This window comes from Rhinichthys klamathensis, unplaced genomic scaffold (genome assembly GCF_029890125.1).
Source record: "Rhinichthys klamathensis goyatoka isolate OS25496 unplaced genomic scaffold, OSU_Roscu_1.1 h1tg000281l_1, whole genome shotgun sequence".
Taxonomy (NCBI): domain Eukaryota; kingdom Metazoa; phylum Chordata; class Actinopteri; order Cypriniformes; family Leuciscidae; genus Rhinichthys; species Rhinichthys klamathensis.
The window spans coordinates 7549159-7572666 of NW_026606800.1; the positions used below are offsets into that span (position 1 = coordinate 7549159).

At 35.9% G+C, this 23508-nt stretch overlaps 2 protein-coding genes across 3 annotated transcripts in view; both read left to right on the forward strand.

Annotated features, from left to right (window-relative positions):
* Window positions 1-373: 373 nt before the first annotated feature.
* Window positions 374-11958, forward strand: cnstb (consortin, connexin sorting protein b). Of its 2 annotated transcripts, none has more exons than XM_056269166.1 (10): window positions 374-575; window positions 2634-2870; window positions 5942-6051; window positions 7609-7639; window positions 8420-8506; window positions 9050-9167; window positions 9785-9806; window positions 9895-10176; window positions 11358-11493; window positions 11602-11958. In XM_056269166.1, the coding sequence occupies exons 2-10, from the start codon at window positions 2639-2641 to the stop codon at window positions 11811-11813; spliced, it is 1230 nt and encodes a 409-aa protein (XP_056125141.1). In that variant the 5' UTR covers window positions 374-575; window positions 2634-2638; the 3' UTR covers window positions 11814-11958. The 2 variants fall into 2 exon arrangements, with proteins under 2 accessions (XP_056125141.1, XP_056125140.1); XM_056269165.1 differs by having other exon boundaries at window positions 375-575; window positions 2637-2870.
* A 3997-nt stretch (window positions 11959-15955) lies between these two features.
* sccpdhb (saccharopine dehydrogenase b) overlaps window positions 15956-23508 on the forward strand; it is a 29937-nt gene continuing 22384 nt past the window's right edge. Inside the window, exons 1-7 of the mRNA XM_056269375.1 lie at window positions 15956-16384; window positions 17469-17578; window positions 17791-17871; window positions 18172-18301; window positions 18756-18805; window positions 19407-19537; window positions 19711-19828. Of these exons, the coding sequence (XP_056125350.1) occupies window positions 16156-16384; window positions 17469-17578; window positions 17791-17871; window positions 18172-18301; window positions 18756-18805; window positions 19407-19537; window positions 19711-19828 (849 nt within the window). The 5' untranslated portion in view covers window positions 15956-16155. The remainder of the gene's footprint in view (window positions 16385-17468; window positions 17579-17790; window positions 17872-18171; window positions 18302-18755; window positions 18806-19406; window positions 19538-19710; window positions 19829-23508) is intronic.

The following is a 23508-nucleotide window of genomic DNA, read 5'->3' on the forward strand; positions in this document are numbered from 1 at the left end:
GATGAATAATTTGATAGTAGGCTAAAATAAATATATGAAGAGTTTATTCAGCTTACTGGTTTCAACATTATTGGATATTGTTTAGTTTTGGGCAGTGAGTAAAAACTTACAACGCAAGTAGGCCTAAAGGAGTTTGGAATATAAAAATAAAACTAGCCTACGTTTATTTTCTCTAGTGTCACCCGACAGGAGTCACGACTAAATATTTAATTGCTTTAAGAGCTAATTTGTCATATTTGCTGTTATGTGGGCAAATAGACAATTTTAACAGCAGCTAATTTTATGTCTCCAAACACTTTCAATGTCAGTGCCACATGTGAACCGATGGGTGGCACTAACGTCCACTGTCGTCCAGCAAGATCGAAACCTTGCAAAGAAACGCCCCTGTTTGGATTGTAAACAACTGCAAAGATGCAGAGACAAGGCAAGGTATCGAAACTGATTTGAGATCGGTCTGTATTTTACAGAGAGGGGTCTGGGGTAGCTGCTTGAGCAGCTCTGGGAACAGATATGAACGCTGCGCGTGCACGCGTTGACAGATGCGGACTATTGTAACATCATTACAGAGACTAAACGTAAGTACGACATGAGTCGTGTGTCTGTTTTTCTTTTTGAAATGGTTCTGATGAAAATAAAATAGCGACAAAAGGCAAGACGCTGTGAAATACGGGACACTAAAGCACGCGCCCTTTACACCATTTTTCATTTGTGTGCAAGGTATGTATGCAAAACTAGATCAGTAGAAATATATTACAAGAGCAGTAACGTAAACATAAATGTATTTTACCAGACCACGTTGTGATGTTGGGTTTCGCCGAAGCCGTTTATATTTACATTTATTAATTTAGCACACTCATTCATTAAAATGGTGAAGATTCATTAGAAGTTCAATACAATGCAATCTTCAAAGTTGACCAGAGGGGCAGAGAACAGAGTTTTCTTTTATTTACTTTTCTTTTCTTTTAAAATGGGTTAGTTTTAGTATGTGCTTTTCTTTCAGATAGGCCTCAGGCATGTGAACACCTGTCTGTTAAACATAAGCATGTCCTGACATCTATATTTGCAGGCTACTACACAATCACTTTGCCTGTCAAATTATGCTAATTCATGGTTTAACTTTAGTGTACTCTAAAAGTTATTGTTAAACCCAACCTTGATGTGACTGGATGTCACTCAAAATAAATAAATAGCCTAAATTAATCAGTTAGAAAACAGCACAAAAGAAACCAAAAAAAATAAAAAAAAACCGTGGTGGTGCCATGGTACACAATCAGAATGTTATAGTGCATTTTTGATATACCATGATTAAAATATGAAAATTTTACATGGTACTTCAAGTTACAAGTTACAAAACTGAAATATTATTTTTCCATATAAAAAAAAACAAATAAACATGGTTATACTACAGCAATTTTTTATGTTATGATTTAAGATTCTTTAAGTTACATTATTGCTGCATATTGCAATATACACTACTGTTTTTTTAATACTTTTAATCAGCAAGTATGCAAAGTGACAGTACAATAATATTTTTCAAATAAATGCGGTTCTTTTGAACTTTTTATTCCAAAAAAACCCACAAAAAAACAAAACAATTGATAATAATGAGAAGTGTTTCTTGAGAACCAAATCAGCATAGTAGAATGATTTCTGAAAAATCATGTTACACTGAAGACTGGAGTAATGATGCTGAAAATGAAAATCCAGCTTTGCCATCACATGAATAAATTACATTTTAAAATATAGTCAAATAGAATAAATAGTTACTTTAAATTGTAATAATATTTCACTATATTAATGTTTTTACTCTATTTTTTACTGTTAAAAATGTACCAACCCCAAACCTTTCAACGCTAGTGTATTAAACGAACTTATGCCAATTAAATTTATTTCAGCACAATTTCTGCAAACAGAACTGTTTAACTTTTGCTGCATCAGGTACAGTGTAATCTCAGCATGTCTCATTATATGCCCACCCTGTTCACACTGTTCAGCTTTTATTAGGGTAGGGTTCAACTTGACATCGATCTGGTTGTGGTCATGTTATGTCAAGAAACATCTCAACTTTTCTGTCAGCCTTTTCCACCTCATCATTCGCCCTGTTCTGTTACCACTCTGACAGTGACAAGTAATTTACTGTGAGGACACTCATCCACACTCCACCCAGTTTCCATCTCTGTCTCTGGTTTCACTCAAAATGCCTAGACAGAGTGAAAGACAAGCACCCCTATCCCATGAATTATGCAGCGCAGCTCTTGTTTTTGAACACACCTGTCAGTTTGAGCTTGCTGTCAGCTTTGGGAGTAAAACAAGTGAGTGTTGGTTTGTTTTAGGACACCCTGTTTCACAGCTTCACAAGGTTTTCCTTAAGTAAGGCCCAAGATCTGCCTGTAAAATGTTCAGCAACGCCAAACATGTCCTACTTGTGTTTCCTCTTTCAATTTACGATCACTGTGATGCATTGTCACTGATGACAGATATGACCAGCATAAGGGACAGCGCAGGGTTAAGAACTTGAAAAACCACCCTGTCCCCAATTGGTGGATATATTTAGTCCTTAATGTTTTCTCTTGAGTTCTTATTAAGATATAGATTCATCTTCATGATCGTCTATCTTCTTTGTGATCACCTAGCAGTTATGGGAGAATCCAATACAAGAAAGTCTGTACGATGGAAAGAGACGAGCACAATAACCCAGACCGCAGAGGACATCATTACGTCTTACCTAGCAGCCTCTGATGAGAATCAGAACAAGCTGCAAGAGGCAGAGGTAATGGACGTGGAAGCTGTTAAACTCGACTCAGAGATAAGGAACCCAGAAGAGAGGTCTCCAACAAACATCAAGAGCCATAGTTGCTCTTTAGATCATGGTAGGCATTTTATATCGCTGTATTCTGGTGCTGTAATACTTGTCTTGATGAAAGAAATATTACTTAAAAGGTTATAAACAATTCAATCAGAAACGTGAAATGGAATTACTTCCATTTTTCCTTGGAACACAAAAGGTTGAAATTATTCAACCCCCATTGCAGAGACTCAATGACTCAGATTTTTGCAATGAACAAATCAAACAAAAGTAATTGAAATAGCTCGACAAAACAAATGTTTCGCAAAAGTGGTTTCCCCAAATTCAACTGAAAATTAAATTCCCTCTCATAGAATCCCTCACAACAGCACAAATCTGCAAAACAGATGTTTTCTCAATTTGCAATGGGGGTTGAATAATTTAGATTACAACTGTGTATATATGTATGGAGGACCAACTCTACCAACTTTAAAAATAAATACAGAAATAAATAAATGCTTAATAAATAAATAAGCATACAATTAATTGCCCCAAAAAATACAATAAACAAATAAATGTAGGTAGAAATTAAATTATACAGTGAGACATAAATGTATATACCTCTTTTAATTAGCTTTTTTATTTATTTACCTTTGTAATAATTACCTTATTTATTTATTGTCCGTTATAATCTTCAACTTTATTTATTAATTACTTATTTTTTTAAGTATTTATTTATGTGCATGTTATAATATTTTTGTCTGTTTTATTCTTCCTTTGTATTTTTTTACCCTATTTATTTCTTCAATGCTATTTATGTCTGCCTGTCGTTTTTACATTTCTGTATGCATTTCTGCCTCGTTATGCAAATGAGGAGGGGCTGTGTCTTAAGGGGTCAACTTCTGCCCATTGGTTGGTTAGCATTTTACTGCATCGGTCGAATCTACATGCCACCGGCTGCGATTTTTTTTTTTTTGCAGGGTGGTAGGGGAAGACTTATTAATATTCATTAGGGAACTCATCCCTGATTGTCAATTTAAAATATACATTTTAAAGTCAAGAAAGTCGTAGTTTGATGTAAAACTGTTGAGGTATAAGACTGTGAAAATACGTAATTAAAAAGACTACAAACCCAAAAGGCACACATTTTCTCTCAATGAATGAAGCTAACTTTACTGAAGCTAACGTCTGTCATTTGTTCTATAGTCTTACGTTATAATCGTAACGTTACGCCGTCATGCCAGAGTGTTTTGTACCAGACTGCACACACACGAGCAGCGGATCTCGCTCGTTGTTTCGCTTCCCGGGAGATGTAGTTCATTGAGCGATTTCCACATAAAACTAAATGTCACTCTTCTGTTTTATGACAAACTGCGACTTTCTTGACTTTCATAATTATCTTTTAAATTGACAAACATCATATGTGTAATTCAGGGCACAGTTCAGACGGAATAAAAAGATAAGTTGTCTCTCGCTATTGACTACCATACATATTTTTTCCGAAATAAGGTCCCATGAGGCGGAAGCGGAGGGGAGGGGCTTAGGCTCTCAATGGGCAGAAGTTGACCCCTTAAGACACAGCCCCTCCTCATTTGCATAATGAGGCAGAAATGCATACAGAAATGTAGAAACGACAGGCAGAAATAAATAGCATTGAAGAAATAAATAGGGTAAAAAAATACAAAGGAAGAATAAAACAGACAAAAATATTATAACATGCACATAAATAAATACTTTAAAAAAAATAAGTAATTAATAAATAAAGTTGAAGATTATAATGGACAATAAATAAATAAGGTAATTATTACAAAGGTGAATAAATAAATAGATATATACATTTATGTCTCACTGTATAATTTAATTTCTACCTACATGTATTTGTTTATTGTATTTTTTGGGGCAATTAATTGTATGCTTATTTATTTATTGAGCATTTATTTATTTCTGTATTTATTTTTAAATATTGTAGAGTTGGTCCTACATACATATGTGTGTGTGTGTGTGTGTGTATATATATATATATATATATATATATATATATATATATATATACACAGTTGTAATTGAAATTATTAAGTTATTCAATAACTATTCAAATGATTCAAGTTAAAAAAACAGCAATGTAAACAGCAATGTTAAAGTGTACTTACTAAACAAAAGTACTAAGGACACTTTTACATTCTTACATTGCTGTTTTTTATTTTATTTTAATAAGCTGGACAATTGTTTTCAAAATTTCGTAATAAAAATAAACATTTCTTATGCAGCAAATCAGCATATTAGAATGATTTCTGAAGGATCATGTGACAAAGACTGTAGTAATGATGCTGAAAATTCAGGTTTAATTACATTTTAAATACATATTAAAATAGAAAACAGTTATTTAAAATTTCACAATATTACTGTATTTTTGTTCAATTAAATGCAGCCTTGCTGAGCATCTTAAATGTTATTATTATTTATATATCTACCTTATAGCACACATGTTATATGGATCACTTTGACGGAGCTTTTTTTGAGGATTGAGAGGAATCACTATGATATGTTGTATGGAAAAGAGCTGTGTGAGGATCCTTTTAAATGATTATTTTGTTCCAGGAAAAAAAATGTCAGTTTACTGGTTAAGAATGACATGAGGAAATAATGACACATATGTCATTTTGGCTGAACTGCTTCTTTAAAGGGATACTCCACCCAAAAATGAAAATTATGTCATCATTTACTCACCCTCAAGTTGTTGCAAACCTGTATGAGTTTCTTTCTTCTGTTGAACACAAAGGAAGATATTTTGAAGAACGTTTGGAACTTTGGCACCATTGACTTCCATAGTATTTTTTTTTCTACTATGGAAGTCAATGGTGCCAAACAATTGTTTGGTTCCAATCGTTCTTCACAGGTTTGCAACAACTTGAGGGTGAGTAAATTATGACAGAATTTTCATTTTTGGGTGGAGTATCCCTTTAAGGTTAAATTTAGACCAACTGCTAACCACATTCCAAAAACAATCTTTCCTTTAATTATTAGCAGGTATTAAGTAGTTTAATTAACCGTAACCATAATGCACTCAAATCACTGGATTTACCAGTTTACAAAATTCATAATTATGCAATTGCATCAGAGTTCCTAATTTTTTTTCCTGATGTGATCTCTGTACAGGTACTCTCTCTGGGATTGTGCCACCTGGACCTAGTCCTTCTCTTCTGGCTTCACTGCAGTCCCTTGTTGAAGAGAATGATCACATGCTCCTCCCTCATTCCTTACACCAGGTGAGTGCACTGGGAGTTTGAAAAGGTTACGCCCACAAAAAGGCCCTTGCCAAAACACAAATTGGCATGAAAAGACCTTAAAGGGCTATTTAGGGGTTCCCATCAAGTGATAATTTTATGTATTAAGTTTAATTAATTAATTTTGTTTCAATGCATTTTTAATGTATTAATTAAACAGCTCGTAATTTTTTTTAAATAACCTGTTAAACATGAAAGTATTATGCAATCAGGGAAGACATTTCTCCTTATATAGCTTTTTAGCATAAAGAGTTCTTTAAAATTCAAGAACCCTAGAGTTATATATAGAACCCCACTGAACCTTTTATTCTAAGAGTGTTGATAACTTTTGTTGTTTACTTAAGGATATTTTAAAGGGGAAAAAAACAGTAATCTTATAGAGTGCAACAGTCTTGTTCTGAAAGTATATATAGCTCCATTAATTTTCTCCATAGGAAAATAGATTTTTAAGGGTAACATATAAACCTATAAAGACGGCCTTACTGTGAGCTACGAGTACGATAATATTTGCTTCTGTTGAAGCTGTTATTCCGCATTATTTCAACTTAGTTTTAAAATAATCCCGTTTAACAGCAGAATTTGTGGTGAAAACTACATTACCCATGATGCTGTATGGAAAATTCCACCAATCTGAGTCGAATCATGGGATAGTAGTTCTCTCTATTACTAAAGCTGTTAAGTTTTGAACCGTTTTTTTTTTTTTTTTTTTTAAATACTTTTTTGCTTCAAATCAAAGTTTGTAATGTTGTGATTCACCTCGTAGCTGGTTGGCTTGGTTCATGGCTTATAATGCTTTAACAAAGACCTTTTTTTAAATCCCTATGGGAGAAATGATTGGAAAAAGTACTTCCGGAACCAACGCTGCTGAAAAAGTGGGCGGGCGCTAATGAACTCTATTCTTATAAGCTCTTTCGGTTTTAAACTAACTCTTTAATTTCAACCAAAATGTGATATAAGTTGTACAAAAATAGTCTCTTCTTGTTTTTCCATATTTTGTCAGCATTTCCAGGCATCCTGCGTGTAAAAAAGCTTTGACAAAAACACCATGCACATTTATAATCAGATCTGTCAACAAGACAAACTGCTGAAATGTGCTCTGTGAGTTGTTGTTTTAATCTCCCGGTAGAGTTATAAATAGCAGGGTGTAAATTACCTCCCAATGAGATTATTGTAGTGAGATAAAATCAAGAGTACAGGAAAACCAATTCATTTTCCTGCATTACACTAAATATAGACGATCCATGTAAGAGAATGCATTAGATGGGCAAAGATAGGGCAGTTATTATCAAACATTCTCCGCTCGCTCTCAGACCCGTTAACATGTTCGCATGCGCTTCATTCTGTTGATTGTCCTTTTAAATGTGCTCTTCACTAGAGCTGAAATGAAATCAAGATTCAGGTCTAACAGGAAATGCGGCTTTGATCGACCACAGCTGAGAGTCTTTTAACTGAACGCTTGATGAAACTGTCTTTGTGATGATCCAGGAATTGGTAAGGAGATGTAATATTTTACTTGCTGATATTTTTCTTCCATAACAGATAGCGGAGGGCTACTTCCTTGAAGAGGACTGTATCCTTTTGCATATTAAATGCACCACTGTTATTCTCCTGATCTCTGTCTGTTTCCTCTTTGCCTTTCCTTTACTGTCACTAAATGGTCCCTGTTGATGCTGTTGTCTTAGTGACCAGGGCAAGCGTAACCAAGGGGAAGCTCATTGGGGTGTGTCTTTCCATGCTAACATTTAGGGTGTTGGAAAAAGGAAGGATGTTGATAGATATTTAATTAAAAAAACTTTTTTTTTATCTCTGGTCATCATGGGCTCCTTCGGTAAGATTTTTAAATGTTTTTGAAAGAAGTTTCGGCTGCATTTATTTGATAAGAAAATACTGTGAAATATTATTACAATTTAAAATAATTGTTTTCTATTTAATATATTTTAAAATGCAATTTTTTTCCTGTGATGGCACAGCTGAGTTTTCAGCATCATTACTCCAGTCTTCAGTGTCACATGATCCTTCAGAAATCATTCTAATATGATGATTTGGTGCTCAATGTTAAAAACAGTGCTGCTTAATATTTTTGTGGAAACCATCATACTTTTTTTTTTTTTCAGGATTCTTTGATGAACAGGAAGATCAAATGAACAGCATTTATTTGAAATATATATATATTTTTTTTTACAATGTTTTAGTTGTATTTACGGTCACTTTTGATAAATTTAATGCATCCTTCCTGAATTTTTTTCTAATTTGTTTAAAAAAAAAAAAAACTTACCTCAAACTTTTGAATGTTACTCTCTCTATATAAAGACTTTTAAATGCTGCTTTCTTTAAGCATTGGCTATCTCAGATCAGTGGGCAGTGGAGTTTCTTCATCTGGAGAAGCTGTACCATGAAAGACTACTGTCTAATCTGGCCTCCATACAAAAGAAATGGGGTAAGAATGCCAGATGATTATGGATAATGGTACATCAAAAATGTATTTCCTAAAATAATAACTTTAACCAGGCGAGGTCAAATTGTTTGCATGTGAGAGGATTTCCTAAAGCATTATTTTATCTTATAAAGATGATAATTCTTTTATAAATAGGAGAATACTGTTGTAAATTGAATTGCTAGCTTCATCCTTTATAAGTAAACCGCAGTGGTATGGTTTGATCTCAGGAAATTGCTCATTTCCCAACCGTGCTTCATTGCCCAGACCACATGTGACTCTGTTACTTCACCAATATCAGTGCAGTACAGAGGTCAGACTCTCCCATCTTATCTGATTAACTGTCAACAAGGTCTTACTGTGGAAAGTGAAACTTTTTTCATGAAATCTCAGGAACTGAGAATGATATCAGTGTTTTTAGACTGCTTTCAGATAATCTGTGAGTACATATTGTATACTGTATGCAGGAGAGAGAGAGAGCTAGAGAGAAAATGAGACGCACAGTCCAAATATTTTTAAGACTCAAATCCATATGTTTGGTTTCAGAGTCCCAGAGGAAAATCAGCATCCAAACCGATAGTAACTCTACTTTAAACGCTAATGGAACTGACAGAGAGCGAGAGCATATGGAAGTGTTGAGTCATATCTGCAGAACACACCAGAGGTGAGACTGTGTGTAGACAAGAACTGTCAGAGGAGAAGAAAAGAATAATCATTACATTTTATTTACAATGTTAAAATTTTTAACTCTGACAGAACCAGGGCCTTGTCAAGTACCATCAATTTAAACCGATTTATAGGGAAATACCTGAAGAAGAATGACATAAATTTTGAAAATTTTCTAAACAAAATTTGTTTTTCACTTTTTTTGTCTTAATTTAATATATTTCAGAGCTTGTTGTTATTTGATCAAAGATACAGTAGAACAGTAATATTATTTTAATACTAATTAAAGTGTTTATATATATATATATATATATATGTGTGTGTATAAATAGCGTTGAGAAGCTTGCTCTAAAGGTATATATTTTAAAATAAAAATATGTAAAAACGATAATGCTATAAACATGCATATATATATATATATATATATATATATATATATATATATATATATATATATACACACAGTTATGCAATATACATTATAATTATGTGCACACACACACACATACATATATAATTATTCATTGTTTGCTATTGTATAAAATATTTTAACAACACTACAGAAATTAAATAACTCCTTAATTAATAATTTGACAAACTCTACTCCTCTTTCAGGCCTAACTTCTCTTTGGAAAAGGTAAAGTCAAAAACATTACAATTGTTTTATTATCCACCAATGCGGTTTATGTTTCTGTGAGTCTGATTAAAGCAGTCTGTTATTGCAGAACATGGATGACATAAAACTACAGAACAACCCAACCCATGTGACAGAACACAGAAGATCAAAACAAGAACAAGCTTCAGTGAACTCAACCGGGAGAGAAAACCGGGCGGACGACTGCTCATGGCTGGAAGCTGAACAGGAGCCAGAAGAGAACTGTGAATTGAATGAGGAGGATGAGGAGGAGGAAGGTCTTGAGGAGGATGAGTACTGGAATGAGGAGCTGCAGGACGACACAGACTTTGACGGCCAGGTTCCTGTGGATGAGCTGGACAACCTCATTCAGGTAAAGGAGGTAGGACGCTGTAGGAGTGATGTTAATCTCTTGCATATTACCATCTGCTTATAGAAAAAATAAGCATGCTGAGACGCCATCCGTCTGCTGCGATCTTTCCAAATCAACCGCTTGCAGAACAATTTGTATTCCTCAGAGCTTAGATATGCAATGATGTATTAATATGGGTCCTCAAATTGATTCTTTTTACGACTTTGTGAAAGGTCAAATGGGACTTTCTTCTAATTCTCGGGCCACATTTTTTAGCCACAGGGTTTTCTGGTTTGTGAAAGCAAAATAGTGTGATGTCATCCACAGCATTATGGCAGCCAGCTGCAGGAATTTTATAAAGAAGCGTTCAGGGAGTGTATGGTTTCCTAAAGCTATTGGGCGTGGTTGTTTTAATAACAGTCCAACTGCAAAAACCTTCTCCAGAACTGTACTGGACACACATTCTGAAAGAGTTACTGACTTTTTTGATCAACAAACACGACAACTGAATGATGATTACATGCGTTTGTTTGCTTGTTGTACACAATTATTTTGTAGTGATTTAAAGACTCTCATCACTTTTGTTTAGGCCTCTGATTTGACTTGAAAAATTACGTGTTTCTGTTGTTATTATTTACTCACCATGCCATTTCAAACCTCTATGACTTTCTTTCCTCTGCTGAACACAAAAGAAGATATTTTGAAGAATGTTGGTAACCAAACAGTTGGTGGGACCCCATTGACTTCCATTAGTATTTTTTTTTCCCATACTATGGAAGTCAATGGGGGCTCATCAACTGTCTGGTATTCCTCAAAATATCTTCTTTTGTGTTCAGCAGAGGAAAGAAAGTCATTCAGGTTTGGAAAAACTTTAGGGTGAGTAAATAATGAATTTTGGGTGAACTGTCTCTTTAAGTCCTACTTAAGTGGGTTAAAAGCACTCTTAAATTCAACTAAAAAAAGATTCTATAATAAATTGGTTCTAAAAACATTGGTTCACATTTAAGTATATTATTTCCATAATAAGTGCTCTTTTCACAAGGGATCACAATAATGCAGTTCGGTTCATTATGATGTTGCACATACTGACCCCTTTTGGTTATTAGTTGTTATTACACTATTTGCCATGTACATGCTTTAAAATGAATTCTACCTCAGATTTTGTTGTCTATTTCATGGATTTTCATACTGTATTTCTCTAGACGTTTCCCTCAAATGGCTTAGTCTCTATTTTAAAGAAGAGACCCTGCGTCAAGGAAACGGAGAATGCGACTCCACAAAAAGACTCGACCAAACGCAAAGTCCGTTTCAGAGAGCCAGATGATGCTTTCGATCAAGGTACAATTTCATCACATTTTTTAAAACAAATGGTCACACAGGGCCTTTATATATTCATATTTCTGTTTTGTATTAATGTGAGAATGATCATCTTTCTCGTGCTTCCAGATGAGGTGTCTGGAAACTCTTGCCTCGTCCTTCTCCTCTTGTGTCTGGCTACCGTGGTGATTAGCATGGGTGGGACTGCCCTTTATTGTCTCTTTGGAGAGGCGTACTCTAATGTGTGTGTTGACTTCTCGCAAAACGTAGAATTTTTCTTTGGACCTGTACGACGAGGAGTGGACGCTCTCACACAGTGGCTCTCTTCTGGTGCATCATAGCAGATATTTTATGCTAACTTAAGTGGAACTCTTTCTTTATATTACCATTTCTGATGATAAACAACAGTATTTATCTTGAGATAATATGCACAAATGCACATTACCAGACAGGCCTTAATAAATGTTTCTTTAGTGAGTCTGTACACATCACACAGGGCTTCCTAATGCATAAATAGATTTGTATAAAGTATTTAATACTGGTACTAAAATATGCTTATTAGAGAATTATATATATTAATAATATACTACAGCTATTCCTCTGACTGATCAATAACTACATGCATTGAAAGAATTGCCTTTGGAGCCACAACATTGTTTTTGTACATTTTAGTACTCCGATACACTACATTCCATGGTTATCTTTGTATGTATATTTTTATTTTGAGATAGATTGACTTGGCACTTTTCAATGGTGCTGTAAGCACAGAAATTCACACAGTATCAACATGAACAAGCAAAAATCTAGCAATGTTAACTTATGGGATATTAACTAATCAAACAGATAAGTACATTGAATAATGAATAGCACATGACCTGGCTGAATAATGAGGATCGATCAGATCTGACTAGATTATGTCACTTCGGTTTTGTTCTAGCACTTCTTCTGTGGTCAGCTGGTACAAAATAAATCTGAAAATTGTATAATCGTATAAGACGGCAAGCAATCGATTTGTTTTTACTTACAAGCATGTTTTGTGTTCAGTAATCAAAGTGGGTGTGGGTTTTTGTGTTTTCAATAATAGTCTTACCCCCAGTTTCACAGACAAGGCTTAAACCTAGTCCCAGACTAAAATGCATGTTTGAGCTGATTTAACTGAAAGCAACTTGCACTGATATATCTTAAAATATTTCAGTGCCATTGTTTTGTCTCAAGATGCACACCAGCAATATTTTTATCTGAGGCGCATTTATAAAAGCTACTTAAATGTTCTAATTAACTAAGGCAGGGGTGGGGAACCTTTTTCCTATCAAGGGCCATTTACAATTTTTTTAACATTCTTTAAGGGCCATTGTAATGAGGTTCAGTGTTTGGAAGGAAGAAGAGAGGGTCGGCATGACTGGGACTCGTACGTTTTATTCAGAGGTGTAGTGGTAAAAAAAGAGGTGGGTAAACTATAAATTCTGGTGGACCACGACGTGGTCACCCGGTAAGGTGGGCCACTGTGTATGTGTATCCTGATGACATTGATATAGGCAGGGCTCGACATTAAGCCTTTCATACGCTTGTCCTTCGGACAAGTAATCTGTCATTCACTTGTCCGAGTAAAAAAGTTTCTCGTCCGGATTTTTTTTTTTTTTTTTGTTAATTTATTCTGAAACAATATTCTCATCAGTGTTCAATTAGCTTTGATATTTAAATCGGCATATTGTAATATTTGCACCTTTAAAGGGCATCCCCTCCCCCAATATTATTAAATGTATGCTTCATCTTTCATTTTAAATTCCTAAATTTGATCAATAAATTAAATTATTTCGAATAATAAGACACTATAGGGCTGATCAAATTAAATCATTTACACTGAAAAATTATAATTGCATAAAATAATGTTATGAAATTGATTTAAATTTACAAATAAGAAACGTTGGAAAGAATGATCTACTTTTAAACATAACACAAACCGCCAGTAGGTGGCGGCAGGCGACCGTCTTAATGAGTGAGTCATTGATTCATTCATGATTCAAACGATTTGTTCAAACGGCTGATTCATTCAAGATTGAGACAGATGTTTATGAATGGGTCATTGAATCTTTGACTCAATCGATTCGTTCAAAATGCTGAATCATTCAGTAATGAAAACAGGTCGAGTGTTCCTGTGATTTTTGTTTGGAACTATTTTCGCTGCTGAAACAGAACAAAAACAGCCAATATTGCATCTAAAATGTAAGTGACTTAATTTTAACTGTTTATTGAACTGTTGTTGGAAATTAATGTCACATTTTTAATCGTGATGGTGTTCAGGAAAAATAATTGAGGTTGCTTAACATATGTTAAAAATATAAAAACTCCACATTTAGATTTTTTATAGGCACTATGTTGTTAACTGAGTGTGTGTGTGTGCGCTCATTTGTGTAGATTTCTGCTCGAGAGGCTGCGCGAGCGCCAACAGCGCAACCGTCAGTAATAGTCAACAACACTGACAGTAATGCAGCGCAATATGAAAGAGTTCGTCTCAGGTTTAACAACCTATGAAACTAATAATTAACAATATGAAACTAAAACGACATAAGCTTAATTTATAGCTATTTAGAGGTGGATAAAAGCACAAAAACAGTCACATAATATAATACTCTTTCCACACGCACAGACTCATTCCTCTTTTAGTCGGCCACTCATTCCACTTGCTGTCGGCGAATCTACCTTTCTTTTTTTTTGACAGTCGCCATGATGCATATCAGCGATGACAACCGCTAACGTTACGTGTCTGTTGCGTTCATTCTGACTGTGACCCGGACACAGTCGGAAGCGACCACCCGGAAACGTCGACTCTCTTATGTTATTTTATAATATATTATGTTATTTTATAATATTGTATATTATCTATTATATTAAATGTAACGTGGTTGGTTTGTTCAGGGAAGAAGGAGGCGGGAACCGGCAAACGTTTAAACCACTTTAATACATTAATACGCAAATGACAAAACGAAAGTAAAAGCAGTAGCTCCTCGTGGACGACGACCACACACACATAAAGTAAAGTCCATGCCTGGTCCTCCGCTGTCTTCGTTCCGATCCTTTTACGCGCCCCGAAGCTGATCAGTGAGAAACTTGAAACCGGTGCGGGGCGCGGTGAGAAACTTGTAACCGGTGCGGCGCGCGCGCCCCCGAAGCTCATCTGTGAGAAACTTGAAACTGGTGCGCAGGTGACTCATTAACACTCGCTACTGGCCTCGCCCTGCTTGCCGCTTTGCCTATTTTGTGTTTTCTGTCACAGGAAAAGTAATTGCTGAGATTTTAGGTTCTGAAGGTCTTTTTTTTTTTTTTTTGGGAGGATTTGACTCGCGGGCCGCATCAAACTGTTTTGCGGGCCGGTTACGGCCCGGGGGCCGGACGTTCCCCACCCCTGAACTAAGGCCTAATCCTGGCTTAACCTAAGCCATATCTGTGAAACCACGCCTAAGTGTTTTAATGTTATTCTCAGAACTAGAATCCTATTTCTGTATGTCTTTCTGTTTTCCTTTGCAAAGTAATACACATGACATCTCTGAATTATGACATAAAATATATTTTGGAAGTGGGTTTATGCTGTAACTCTGATAATAGTGGAATGGTCTTCTGAATGGAAAAAAAGATGACGCAGCAGCAAATGGAATTGGCACACATAACCTAGGTGAAGTAGGAGCATTTCACATTGGAGACCAGTGTGTCATCCGTAGACTGACTCATAGCTAATTTCATTTCAGAATCCAATAACAATTTCTCTAACAATGAAGCATTAAGATGCACAGAACAAAAATATTATAGTGTCACAGCCCTGATTAAGTACCTGATCATTGTACTGTCATTGTTTTCTTGCCAAAAGAACAATATGCTTGAACTTTAAAGTCAATTGTAAAGTGCATATTGAAATAATTCATTCATATTGCTTAATTTAATTTTACAATATGTGATTAATCACAAAAACATACAGTGGGGACCAAAAGTCTAGAAACGCATAGAAAATATATAGGGTTCAAAGTGTATAAACAACGTGTTAGATTTTTAAAAACAAATTTAAAGAAAGAAACAATGTAAAATGAATACAAAAACGTCTAAGATTCAGCACCATTTCTTTAATTTTGTTAATATGTGAACTCCTTCGAACAAAAGATCAAAGTTGGTGCTGCTGTCATTAAAGCAAAAACTAAATATTTATGCTGATAAAATCATTTGTAATAATAATAAAAAATGCATTAGAAAAAAAATGGAAAATTATTTTCAAAAGTGGTCTGACTTGAACTTGACATTTTTTTTTTACTGATTTCTTCAAAACAGTCACTAACAAGCTGCGATCCTATAATTTATCAATTGACATTCAAATGCTATTTACAGCTGTGTATATTTACATACATTTGCTTTTATATATATAATATGTTAATGGTCACAAAATATAGCTTACATTACACTGCAGTAGCCTACTGTTGTGGTAATATCACCTTTCCAGCACAAGATGTCTCTCTACTACTTCAAAGTGTGGCCGTTTCTGGATTTTTCACCCACAAACAGTGGGATTTGTATATGAGCTACAATTTATCTGAAGCACAACCTGAGCTTCTAAACCTCTTGTGCAGTATTTATTTACACTGATACTGTACACTGTACAGTGACACCAGAGGAGCAGCAGCGGTCGCTCTGACCTCGTCTATGTCGCATCGCACGCGGATTACAGACACAATGGCGACGCTCACAACATCAAGCAAAAGACCGTACCATATCATAGTGTTCGGGGCAACCGGTTTTACCGGTCAGTTTGTAGTGGAGGAGGTCGCGAGGACGTGTACCGAGGGTCCAGGAGGGTCGTTACAATGGGCTGTAGCCGGACGGAACCGCGACCGACTGGAAAAAACACTCATTCAGGCAGCTGACGCTCTGTGTACGTGTTTGCCGCAGTACATTTAAGTTTTAACAACAACCTTTTAGATTTTGGCGTAATTGTACTTTACATTGCGGTGCTCACACATATTATATAACATAGTGAATTACAACAGAAAATAATAAACATAAAATATAGTAGTAACTCGTACAAAAATACGAACTCAACTGTATTAATTCTCATTTGGATTACATTAACTTTATACAATACGTGTGACCATTTAGTAATAATAAAAACTAACATGGTATTACCATGTTTTTCCCTGTAAGTTTGTCACCTATTTTTCACCTATAATCTCAAATTGTAGAATAGTTCATCAAAAATAATTAATTCATTGTTTTATATATTATATTTTAATATATTGGTATATGAATATATCAAAGGACAATACGTTTACCCTCTAATACCATAATGTAACTGCCACAGTACTTAAATTTTTTTTTTTTTTTTTTTGCTAGGGTACACAGAATTACAATGCACATATGTTATTTATGACAGATTGAATTACCATACTGCCATGGCTAGACATGAGGCAGTCAGATCATGGTATTAGACGAGTTTCAGCAGATTTTGTCTGTTGAGATTATCCGATGGGATTACAAGGTTTGAGAATATTGTTGATTAAAGGCATAATGTTCTGACAATCCCATCATAAATTTGCCCATACTGAGATGATTTTAAACTATGCAATAGGCTATCTATCTATCTATCTATCTATCTATCTATCTATCTATCTATCTATCTATCTATCTATCTATCTATCTGTCTGTCTGTCTGTCTGTCTGTCTGTCTGTCTGTCTGTCTGTCTGTCTGTCTGTCTGTCTGTCTGTCTGTCTGTCTGTCTGTCTGTCTGTCTGTCTGTCTATCTATCTATCTATCTATCTATCTATCTATCTATCTATCTATCTATCTATCTATCTATCTATCTATCTATCTATCTATCTATCTATCTATCTATCTATCTATCTATCTATCTATCTATCTATCTATCTATCTATCTATCTGTCTGTCTGTCTGTCTATCATTTTGAGCTGTTAGAGAAGAGCGATCCATCCATCTCTGACATTGCATCATTTGTCTGCAGGTAAACCAGAGCTGAAGTGTGTGGAGGTTATTGTAGCAGATGTAGCCGAGCCAGAGTCATTGGCCATCATGTGCAAACAAGGCTGCATTGTGCTCAACTGCGTGGGACCAGTAAGTCCACAAAGACTATAGTAAAAAGCACAGGAAGGGGTCAGTTTACACATCTGTGCATTCACACCTGTCCCATCGCACCCATAGTCCCACGATAGCTTTATGACAAAAAATGATCAATGGAGTTGTGTTATTCTGAGTGAACTGTTGACTGTAAAATGCCATTTTGCATATATGGAAGTAGATTGTGCTGAGTTGTCTTCTTTCAACAGTATAGATTCTATGGAGAGCCTGTGGTGAAGGCTTGCATAGAGAACGGGGCCCACTGCATTGACATCTGCGGAGAACCACAGGTAGTTACTGTTATGCTTTTATCACTGTTTGTTGCAGTCATTACTCCAGTCTTCAGTCACATGATTCTTAAAAAATCATTCTAATATGATGATTTGGTGCTCAAGAAACATGCAGTTGTGCTGCTTGAAATATTTGTGTAAAGTGTGACTTTCCATTCTTTGATTAATAGAAAGTTCAAAAGAACAGCATTTAAAAAATAATAATAATATTTTGTAACATTATAAATGTAAAGGAAAATCTAACTTACCCCAAAACCCTTGAATGGTAATGCATATCTCTTTGATTGTTGAATTATGCAGTTTTTAGAGGGGATACAGCTGAAGTACCACAGTAAGGCTCAGGAGAATGGTGTGTATATCATTGGAAGCTGTGGGTTTGATTCAATACCAGCAGATATGGGCATCCTTTATACACAGAATCACTTCAAAGGTAGGTTGCATGTCTGGATAATGTTTTATTATTAATAATTGATTATTTAAAAGTCTAATTAAATTATAATATTTGATTTTATATATATAAATACTGAAATTACTTTTAATCTACAGTACCATACAGTATGGGGGGGTAGGGAATCTAATCCTGACTTGACTTATAACAGGTTTAGAGGTGCTATTTGCATCAGTGTCCTAATGCTTAAACGTACATATGTTACTGTGATATTTGCCCTGTGAATGAACTTTGACCTTTGCCTCACCTGACCCTTGTGCAGTCGGTTTCTTTAATCTCATCCCAATTAGTGGGACGTGTCAGTGAGTGACAAAGGCAAAGGCGCTCGGTGCTCACCGGATGTGAGTGTCTGTGCTTGGCCTTTGAAGTGCTGCTGTGGGCAAACGTGCCTGTAGAGCAGCAGATGCCTGACAACTCCTCTGCCTGTCTTCCACAGGAACGCTCACTGCTGTGGAGAGCTTTTTAACCATCAACACAGGACCTGGGGTGAGCAGTATATACAGTATACAGTATTTGCACAACTATATTAAGGGTCCATTGGAATTTGATTGACTGTTATTAAAAATGAGCTCTCAAACTTTGGTGTGATCTAGGATTAAAGCAATGCTTATATTAAGCTCTGGGAATTCACAATTGCAGCTGCTCATAAATAATGCAACTAACTGTCATATCCCGATGGAGCAAACTAGGAATTTGTGGGAATTCATGTTAATGAGTAACTTGATTGCAAAGGAGAGATAGTTTATGTGATTTTTTTTCTTTTTCTTTTTTTTGGGGGGGATTGATCACAAAAAGAAAGAAAGAAAATGTTTAAATACATTCAGAAACACTATATAAAAACTTTACATACATTAAATTCCACTGTTAGAGTAGCAGATGGCATAAAGCGAGTATGGAGAGTATATTCAGAGTATTATGGCCCATATTTTGTAGTATTTCATAAGCACTCTATCAAATTTTATTTCCTGCTCTTTCAATCGGGTATGAAGAGAGCTATAGCAGATTGTTTGGATCTGACCTATTGCGTGTCCTCAAAACAGCAAAACATGTCTTGGCTTTTGTTCAGCTGTCTTGTCTTCTTCATCAGGGTGGATGTGCCCATGATGCGACATGGCAGTCAGCCATCTTTGGCTTTGCTGACAGTGCCAGTCTCAGAAGAATAAGAAAAAAGTTTGGGCATAAACCTCTCCCGGCTGTCGGCGCTAGAATTAAAAAGAGGTGGCTTTAAGTATTTATAAAATAATTCTCGACATAGAGATTCTATTAATAATATCTTGATCATGTTTCATGTGCTTTATATAGCAGTTGACTCCCAAAGGAGTGAAGGAGAATTGTTCTCAGGAAGGAAATCTGTACTTGTGTTAATTTGCTTGCTATTTTGGTGTACCCAGGGGAGCTGTTTTCTTCACTAAGGAGATTGAGCAGTATGCTATTCCCTTCATGGGCTCAGATCCATCTGTGGTGCGACGGACTCAGCGCTATATGCATGAGGAACATAACCACTGCCCTGTGAGTCTAAAAAAATTATACACACTTTTGATACCAATGTAATTTAATTAAATATATTTCCATTTTTTTGTTTATAATTTTCTATTCAATTATATATATATATATACATGTGTGTGTGTATATGTATGTATATATACTTATAGTCATCTTTTTATTGTTTACCATGAAATAAACTCAAATGGACCTGTGATGACACATTTCCACAGTTATGTTTTTTCTTTTGCTATTATAGCAAATGGGAATGCAATTTATTTTGAACTTTTGCTGTCGTCTCCCATTCACCACTATACTATATATGTTTATATATATAAGTATATATATTAATTACAAATAGCAAATAACACATTAAATTATATTGTATTATATTTAGCAATTTGTCATCATATTAGCAATTTGTCATGTTTTTTAGTTTATTGGTTTATAGTTTATTTTAGGTTATAGCGATATAATCTCAAATTTTGTAATGTATATTTCAAATATCAAAATAAAAAATATTTTTTTAAACAATTAAATTATTTTTAAAAATGAATAAAAATGTAATAAATAAATATTTTATATAGTATATTTCAATGTACTCTTAAAGTCTCCAATGTTCAACAAGGCGGAATTATGAATATTATGTATTCTTTTTTGTCGTTCATAGTAATTTGACTAAAACAAGTCCAAATTTCTGCTGTTTTATAAACCATGCCAATCATTTTTTGTGAGCAGAACAATTTGAACCCAAACCCAGTATTCAGTTTTCTTAAACTGTTATTGGAATGTAGATCCAATGGGTTCTTGCCTACCCATCTGCATCCTCTTAAAAAAGACAGACTTTGACCGTTTCTTCGCTTGCTTTCCAAACACCATTATGCCCCTTACTAGTTTTAATTACATTTCTTCTCGATCTGTCTTGTGCGAGCATGATTACTGTGATAGTGCTCTGAAAGCCTTCATGGAAAGAGCAGGGGATGATTCACAGTCTTTGTGATTCATCGTCCTGTTCTTTCATCTCCATAGCGATGACCACTGTGTACAGGGTGATGTCATGAAGGTCAACAGGGTGCTGTCAGGACATGATCATTTTTGATTGATGTATTGCAGTGGACTCAAACGTATGTGTTAATAATTCAGCAGTCACAAATGTGTGCAGTTCACTGTCCAACCCACTTAGTTAGGGCCCAAGCCCAAAGGGCGAAGGCCCTATTGTTTTCCTTAGGATTATTTATTATTATTATTATTATTATTAGGGCCCAAGCCTTGAAAAGGCGAAGGCCCTATTGTTTTCCTTAGGATTATTAGGGCCCAAGCCCAAAGGGCGAAGGCCCTATTGTTTTCCTTAGGATTATTTATTATTATTATTAGGGCCCAAGCCTTGAAAAGGCGAAGGCCCTATTGTTTTCCTTAGGATTATTTTTTTTTTTTTTTTTTTTTTTCTCCTCTTTTATTTTTCTTACGACTATTCGGGCACTTTTGGGGCTCTTAACGTGCACGAAAACTCTTGAAACTTTGCACGCGGGTCAGAACCCGCGGCCATCAGGGTCGGGGTGAAGATGGTACCCGGGCGTGGCAGGGGGGCTCGACAGCGCCCCCTGGAACGGGGTCCGAAAACTTGGTCCATAAATCAAACACGCTTGTATGTAAGAATATGAAACTCGGTACACATATAGATCTCATCGGTTCATATATACTTCATGCTCTTACTTTTTACCCCAGCCCAACAGGAAGTCGGCTATTTAGGGTTGTTTGTAAAACGCATGCAATGGAATTTAAAGTACTTCTCCTAGAGAATTCAAAGAAATGCCACGAAACTCGGTCAGCATGAAGTCAAGACATTGAGGATGAAAAATTGCGAGGGGATTTTTGATATCTCGAACGGTTTGGCCGTGGCGAGGAAACGAAATTATGGCGAGAAACGTGAAACAGGAAGTGTGTTATAACTTCTGCATACATTAACTGATCTTGATGAAACTTCAGCAGTGTGTTCGCTGTAAGAGACCGATCACATGGATGTGACTATTGTGAGTCAAAGTTATAGCGCCACCAACTGGCAGCAGGAAGTGTGTCACTTTCAAAATGCTTTGAAATCACCCTCTTATTTTTACCTGATTTGCTTCAAACTTCATCTGTATAATGTAAACATACGCCAGATGTAGACCTGTGAATGGATTCTTGATATCTTTGATACTGTTGCCGTGGCAACACATCAAACTTTAAAATTCTTTTTTGATGCTTTTGAGACTCTTAGCATGCTTGAAATTGCATGAAACTCGACAGACATGTCACATATATTAGCCAGTAGACATGTGCAAAGTTTCAGGAACGGGCGTGGTGCAGGGACTCAGTAGCGCCACCTTTTGACAAAAGTGAGAGGGTTAGTTTCATAGTTTTACCTGCAATCTTAAAACTCGGTAGGCATATTGTTCAGATCAAGCCGGACAACTTTCTAATTTACAGATTTTGGTTCCGAACAACAGGAAGTCAGATATTTTGGTTTGAATGGGATGTTTTGGAGTAATCTCTGTCCCTCTCTCCCTCTCTCTGCATACCTCTGTGTCTGTGGGGGGAGGGGGATGTGTCTGTTTGAGTGACAAAGCTTTTAATTATTGTTGATCAAGGTTTTGGGGGCTTTTGGGGCCCTTAACATCCTCTAAAACTCTTGAAACTTTGCACACGGGTCAGAACCCGTGGCCATCAGGGCCGGACTGAAGCTGGTACCCGGGCGTGGCAGGGCGGACCGACAGCGCCCCCTGGACTGGGATTCGAACACTTGTCCATAAATCAAAGACACTTGCATGTAATAATATGAAACTCGGTACACTTATAGATCTCATTGGGTTGAACAACTTTCGTGCTCTAAGTTTTACGACATCCCAACAGGAAGCCGGCTATCATGGTTTGTTTGGAAACGCATACCCCTGAAATTCTATTTAATTCTCCTTGGGAATTGATCGGATTTCAAGCAAACTCGGTTAGCGTGACGTCAAGACATTGATGATGCTAAATTCCGGAGGGATTTTTGATATCTCGAACGGTTTGGCCGTGGCGAGGAAATTAATTTTATGACTAAAAAAGGACACATAAAGTGTGTTATAACTTTGCTCGTTTTACCTACAGTTACAAAACTTGCCACGCATATTGTTCTCATCAAGCCAATCGACTTTCTAATTTAAAGTCATTAGCTCAGAGCAACAGAAAGTCAGATATTGTAGTTTGAATGGATTTCTTGTCCCCCTGCCATTCTGTTTGTGTGTGTGTGTGTGTGTGTGTCTGTGTGGGGAGGGGGGGGGGGGGGCTCTTTGAGTGATAGGTTAGTTTAAACACCAACTCATACATAGGGCCATACTGCCCTCTTGTGTTCAAAATTATATACATATTTGGTATGTGACTGAGGATCGAGAGCTTTTAAATACGGACGTCCACATTGATAATGGTGGCGCTTGCAGAGCGCTCGAATGAATAAATTAACTAAACGTTCACTCAGCTCTGCTCGCTCGTCGCCATGGACGCGCACCGTTATGAATGCCCAGTGTTTCCCCTAGGATTTTTTTTCGGGGGGGGGGTGGGGGATTGGGGGAACTGCTAGTGTTGCGGAGCGGGTGTATTACGAATACGTGGTGTAAATTTTTTAGCAATCAAAAAGCATGTCTAATTAATTGAAATAGTGTATTATGAATCATTAAACGTATACAACATTT